The sequence below is a fragment of the Leptopilina boulardi genome, unplaced genomic scaffold (genome assembly GCF_019393585.1).
Source record: "Leptopilina boulardi isolate dan_hultmark-lab unplaced genomic scaffold, ZJU_Lbou_2.1 LbouV2_103, whole genome shotgun sequence".
NCBI classification, from domain to species: domain Eukaryota; kingdom Metazoa; phylum Arthropoda; class Insecta; order Hymenoptera; family Figitidae; genus Leptopilina; species Leptopilina boulardi.
In genome coordinates, this window is record NW_026137645.1 from 31472 (window position 1) to 38695 (window position 7224).

The following is a 7224-nucleotide window of genomic DNA, read 5'->3' on the forward strand; positions in this document are numbered from 1 at the left end:
TTTTTATTAACATCATATTCACTGTAAATTATTTATTATTTTTACATTGAACAGAAAAAACACAGCAAATTTATTCACTATTACTTATAAATAAAATCATGAGCAAATTATTTTCGATGCACAAAAATATTATGTACAATTGTCATTATAATAGAAAGCACACTTACCGATTTTTACGTAATGCAAAACGAATTTTAGAATTAAGTGTAATTGATTTCGTTGTCCGTCTATCTTATTTCGATGATTTTAAAAAAGTGGAAAAGTCAGGTATTAAATGGAATTAAAATTTTTAAATTTCGTATATGATTATGAGATAACTTTAATTTTTTTCTATTCCAGAGTTCTTGCCGGGATGTCAAAGAATTCAAAAAATCACAAAATTTATTTAAACTTATAAAATAATACATTTTTTTTATCAATATTTTAGTTTAACAAATATAAGATTTGCTTTTGATAAAAAAATTACTGGAATTATTTAAGGAAAGGAAAAAAAATGACACTGAAGTTACCAACGTTGAATTGACGAAAAGAATTTTCTTTTTCCTAAGATTGAATATTTCCCCGCCTTAATTGAGGATTTTTAGTATTTAAAGATGTATTCGGGACCAAAATAAAGAAGTTTCAATTTAAAAAAATTGGTTCTTGGCCTTTAAACTAATCTGAAAACGAAAAATTCGTTCGTCGATTCGTCGAATCAACGTTGGTCTGCCCTACAACGGAAAAAGATACATAAGCCACAAATAGGTCGAACGGAGATATTTGAGAAAAACCATTTGCATCAAAAACTTCATTTAGAATTCATTTTTTATGAATAAAAATATCCCTAATGGGGTAAATCGGATGTGCTCTTTCTATTTTTGCAAAAAAAATTAATTATTTAAACAATCCCTTTTAAAAAATGCACTTGCGTAGTTTTTTTAGTGCAAATACAACGTAAAAAGAACACAAAGTCGCTTGTGGTGTTTTTCGTTGTAAAGTCATCGAGTGGATCAAAGATGTCCAGCGAAGAATATACATAAGGGACAAGAGAGTATGGGATTAGAGTATGGCACTTGTGTATAGTCTCCACTGGACATCTTTGCTCCGCTCGATTATTTTACAAGCTAAGAAATACACAAGCGCGCTTGCGAATATCGTTCTGTAAACGAAGCCGAGCTCGGGCGCTTTTGCAACGGAAAAAGATCATAAGCTACCTCGCGTATATTCTTCCATTGTATTTTGTGACGTATTTCATGCCTCCTACAGAATTTAGGCAACGCAAAGTACCTCATGTGTCTTTTTCCGTTGTATTTTCTCATTTTTCGCGAATTGCAATATTTTCAATCTTAATTTTTTATTATAAATAATTAAAATTTTCAGTTTTAATTACGATAGTCAGATGCAGCTTTTTATTACGAATCCATTGATACCAAAAACTCATTTTTGACCAAAATGTCACTTATGTATCTTTTTCCGTTGTAGGGCAGTGGTAACTTCAGCGTCATAAAAAAAAGTGCTGCCACGTGCCTTCTAAAGAGCACGGCTTTATTGATTTTATCAACAAATGTTCATAATAAACTGTAATATATTGTAATTAATAAAAACATTAAATTTTTATAATTATTTAACAATAATCATCATAAAAAACATAAATCTTATTGTTTCAATCCTTTAACTATATATTTTATCATTTTTTATATATTTGAGACAAAATTGCAATCTCAACCTCGTGTTCCACGAATGCTCCGCCAATTTCGTGGAGCATTCGCATCATATAATCCGACAGGGCCACTGAAAAAAAAATTCTGGTTAGGCTATATTTAACATTACTTTCTAGTTAAGTTAACCAGAATTCTAATTGCATTAACTAGAATTCTTGTTAAAATAATCAGAATTCAGGTTAGCCTAACCATAATTAGAATTTTAATTATATCCTAACCAGAATTCTAGTTGGAATAACCAGAATTCTAGTTATTCTAACTAGAATATTTTTTCAGTTTATATAAATAATATATAATATCAAAATTTCTTTTTAGATGTATGTAATTTTTTCAAAAATTCAAAATGATTGGGAAACGTTAACATCAAAACATGAAGTCTTTGTTTTAAAGAAATATGCAAATAGATGCAGATTATATAATATTGTTTGCTTTGGTAAATTCATTGTGAAATATTTAATTATTTTCGGGAAATAATTACAAAAAATTTAATATATGCCTCTTTTCAGGTGGATTTTTTGGAAATATGACAATTTACTTGTTTACACGTTCTATTGTGTTACTAATTGATTCGTTTAAAGATAACAACATAACTAGACCGGTTTTAGTTATTGTTGACTTTGGTTTAGATAAAGAAAAATATTATTATTTAATACTATTAACTCTTCATTTGGTTGCTTACTTATGTGCTACTTTGACTGTAAATGGAGCTATGATTTTGTCAATGCTACTTGAACATGCTTGTGGAATGTTTGAAATTATTGGGTACGTTAAATGTTTTACCAAGTTTAAAATTTTGGGAAAAAAACATCAATCGCATTCATCTAGAAATTCAATAAATGTTACAGAACTAAAAATATTTCCTTGTATAAATCTTCGAGTTTTAAAGCGAATGTTCTGAAGATTTGATTTGTGCCGTAGGACACATACGAGGTGGGGATTATGATAACAGTGTCACTTAGACTTTGCTTCTCACTATCCTCCTGGACTTCTTTTTCTTGAATGCGATTGATTAATTGTCTCTTTCAACTAGTTTTGTATAAAACTACAAATTAATTCTATACAGGCATAAAATGACAACTGCTCTTAATGAAAATCAAGATCACAATAATAAATTCAGTTCAAAAAATAATCTTCAGCAAGAAATAATAATTTGTGTGAAAATGCATAAAAAAGTCCTATTGTTTGTATAAGACAATTTTTATCTAAAATTTATTTAATTAAAGCTATGAATTGGAGAACAGCATTGACGCTCGAATTTATAATTGAAGCTCCCGATTCAAGAACCGGTCGGACGCACCTTCTAAAATTTGTCAAATGCACAAAAATATCGATAAAATTAAAAGTCAAAATTTTGATTCTTGTTTTCTAGAAAGTAGTATATTTTAAATATAAAAATATTTGACATTTTTGTGCAGTGCTGGATTTGAGAAACTACCGGTTCTTGGATCGGGAGTCTCAATTACAGCTGAAAAATAAATATATCTGATAACATCTACTTTTAAAAGACAAAAAAAAATTAGAAGTAATAAAATAAAAATAAATGTAACTTATTATACGCGTGGAAAAATCTAGTCTGTTCTACAATCCATAATCAATTAATTAATCATTTTTATATTTATATTATTTTATTTATATTTATGGGACATTCCACGTCAAGCACGGATAGAGCCATAAACAAAAACAGTTTTTAACGTCGCTGATTATGAATTAAAATTTTTTTTTTCAAACATTCAAAATTTCCAAAAAATTTGAAGAATTGTTTTTTTGCCGAAAACATATTATTCGACACTTTTTGAGGTCGCTGATGACAAATCTGAAGTTACTTTTTAGAAATTCAAAATGTCGGATACAAAATGGCAGACGAAAATTTTTTTAATTTATCCGATTCGTTAAAAATTTCTTACCTATATATTTTTGGGGTCTCTGACAACGAATCTGATATCTGTTTTCAAAATTTCAAAATGACGGATTCAATATGGTGGATAAAATTTTGTAAATTTCATCCGATTTGGTTAAAACTTGTTATTCTGGAGTTTTTTGGGGTTGCTGACAGTGAATCTGATCCCAGTTTTTAAAAATTCAAAATAGCTGATACAATATGGCTGAATTCTATAAATTCTAAAAAATTTTTCCGCCATATTGAATCAGCCTTTTGAATTTCTGAAAACTGATATCAGATTCGTTGTCAGCGACTCCAATAACCCCTAGTGAAGAATTTTTTAACGAATCGGATAAATTAAAAAAAATTTTCCTCCGCCATTTTGGATCCGCCATTTTTAATTTTTGAAAAAAAATTTAGATTTCTAAGGAATGTCCCTTATTAATTTTATTTTATATTTTTATATTAATTTAAATATTATGCTATACGAGGTTTGTCGATGATATCCACAAGCTCTATTCAACTGCATATTTTTTAATATTTGGACTCTGTATACTTGATTTAAGCATCACTGGAGTTCAGGTAAATTTATTTATTTTTTTTTTATTAAATTTTTGACAAACAACATAACACCAGTTATATGGCTTTAATTTTTAATTATTGTTTAGACTGTGATGTTTATAAATAATGCCAGGGAAGCTGCAAGATTTGGATTTCACACATTTTCTCAAGCATTTCATCTTTTTCTTTTAACTATTCCAACTCAACATTTACTGGATGTTAGCCTTTGCATTTCTGACTGCATGTACAATTTTTTTTTTTTATTAATTTCTTTTGTCATATTTTTTAAAATAATAATCGTTGTGTTAAAATAAAATAAGTTTTTAAAATAACAGTATAGGTATTATACGATATTAAATCATAATTGATTTAGATACTGTGCAAATTGGTTTCAACTGTCAATCGCAAATAAAAAATCGTTACTTATCATAATGAAAAGAGCGGCTGAACCTACAAAATTGATTGTTGGAGGGGTATTTACAGTTTCTTTAGAGTTTTTTAAAAAGGTATAAAAATTTCAGTAATTGAATCGATTTAGACTTTTTTTTATCAGTTTTTTGTTATTATGGATAGTTATAGGGTCATTTGGGGTAAATGGGGACAAGAGGTATCGAAGCTTAATTTACAGTTTTAAAATTAAGTTCAACGTCAATATTGTAATCTCATATCACCTACAAAAGGTTCTGAGTATTGCCAAGTTTTTATCTTGACAAAATTAGCAGCAAGATAATTCAAGTTAATGCTCAATGCATAAAAACTTGAAAATCAAAGTCTGTTTCAGTATTTTGTCTCGCATTTCAATGAAAACAGACTTAAAAATCATACCAAATTTTTTTCTTATTCCTTATGACTCCTATCACAGAAATTCACTTGAATTTTTGATTTTTGTCAGCTCGGTTAATAATAACAAGCTGTCCCCATTTACCCCAAATTTTATGAAATTTTCTAAATCTTGGGGTAAATGGGGACAGTTAGTTTCATGCGTTTAAAGTTTATCCAAAATTTTTTCTGCTGCATAAAATTAACTCTGGGAATGTAAATAACAACTTTAAAAAAATAAATCCGCAAATATTATCTTTTAAAGGATGAAACTTACATAATTTGTGAAAAATAGGAATTTTGTCCCCATTTACCCCAATTGATCCTACTCTATTTTTTTTACTTATATTTAAATACTTGCACAGAAAATTAAAAGGCATTAAAATAAGCTGCAACGCTTCTTATTTTAATCCAATTTTGCTTATTTTAATACCAAAATGGATTAAAATAAGCAAAATTGGATTAAAATAAGAAGCGTTGCAGCTTATTTTAATGCCTTTTAATTTTCTGTGTGTAGGTTATCTCAACATCAATATCTTACTTCACTGTATTTTTGGCTGTACGAAAATAAACTGCGGGATTTTTATTGTTATATTATGGGACATTTATTTTATTATTCATTTCTAAATGTTTAAAGCTAGATGAAGTATTTTTAAAGCTTAAATGTAGTAAAAAATAATTACTATCACCAATATTTTTGTAGTATCACGTAGTTAATAAATTTCAATTTTTTTGAATTATCATAAAAGCAATATTTTTTATTTCCGTATTTCTACACCCAGAGAAAAGATTTCTTTGATTTAAAAAAGCCAGTTTCTTTGATTATTTTAAACCAAAGATAATTTGTTTGAAACAAATAAATTTTCTTTGAATCAAAGCAAAATGTGTCAAAGAAATTTATATCTTTGAATCAAAGAAATCTTTTTTCTAGTATCCGACGGTTTTCCCGAAAACATTTTCCTGATACCCTTTTTCCCGATTATATTTTCCTGACACCCTTTTCCCGACAATGTTTATATATAGATATGTAAATCACTTCAAGGTGTGAAGTTTGTTGTTCAACTGTTTAGAGGGGAAGTCTACTGACAAGGGAAAAAACAGGCCGATTTTCCGGATTTTTTTTCTAACAAAAATCTCTTCGTCATAAAAAGGCGAACAAAAAATGTATGGCGCACTTTTTGATTGGTCCAGCGGATGCTGAGCTACACTAGAAAGCAAATTCGGAAAAATTTTCGAAAAAATAAATTTGCAAGTTAATCGATTCGGAATAACACCAAAACAGTTAGAAGAAAGTTCTGAACAAAAAATGTATGGCGCACTTTATGATTGGTCCGGAGGATGCTGAGTTTTCTTTATTCATTGAATGTACTGAATTATAATTTTAATCTACGTTTATGTATTTTATTATTTATGTTATTTAATTATTTAATTAATTTATTGAAATTTCATAAAAATAAATGTCTCAGCTGAAGCTGAGAAAATGAAAACTCAGTTGAAACGCATAGGTGCTAAATATCCTGAACTACGATACAAGTAGGGAAATGACCCCTATTACCACCGTTCAGAAAACCACGGTTCAAAAATTTGAGATAAAAACGTTCGGCAAAACCGTTAAAGTGTTAAGAAGCTGGTCCTGATCAAAAAATGTATGGTGCACTTTTTGATTGTAAACAGCATTTTTGCCATAAGGGTGGTAATAGGTGTTTTCCTCTACTCGGATCGGGCTGTCAATATTTTTCTACACTTTTAGGTGTATTTTACGCAAGAAATTGCGATAAAATAGTTTGTCTAAGAAAAAATTAATTTTTTTCAAAATTTTTTTATGACGATAAACGCTTTAAACCTCATAATAGGAGTCTTCCTCTACTCGGATCGGACTGTCAATTTTTTTCTACACTTTTCGGTGTATTTTGTGCATGAATATGCAATAAAATCTTCTGCCTAAAAAAAATTGCATTTTTTTGGTACGTTTTTTATGCTTTTGGATGCGTTTTTGGTCATAAAAAAGGTCTTCCTCTACTCGGATCAGGGTGTCATTTTTTTTCTACACTTTTCGGTGTATTTTACGCAAGAAATTGCAATAAAATCGTCTGCCTAAGAAAAATTGAATTTTTTTGGTACGTTTTTTATGCTTTTGGATGCGTTTTTGGTCATAAAAAAGGTCTTCCTCTACTCGGATCAGGGTGTCATTTTTTTTCTACACTTTTCGGTGTATTTTACGCAAGAAATTGCAATAAAATCGTCTGCCTAAGAAAAATTGAATTT

The 7224-nt window shown here is 28.7% G+C and overlaps 1 protein-coding gene across 1 annotated transcript; it reads left to right on the forward strand.

Annotated features, from left to right (window-relative positions):
* The first annotated feature begins 2019 nt into the window (after positions 1–2019).
* Positions 2020–5662, forward strand: LOC127276623 (odorant receptor 49b-like). Its single transcript, XM_051297198.1, has 7 exons — positions 2020–2133; positions 2207–2462; positions 2764–2880; positions 4071–4161; positions 4248–4384; positions 4514–4646; positions 5477–5662. Exons 2-7 carry the CDS (start codon positions 2224–2226, stop codon positions 5528–5530), a joined length of 771 nt encoding a protein of 256 aa, XP_051153155.1. The 5' UTR covers positions 2020–2133; positions 2207–2223; the 3' UTR covers positions 5531–5662.
* The last annotated feature ends 1562 nt before the right edge of the window (positions 5663–7224 follow it).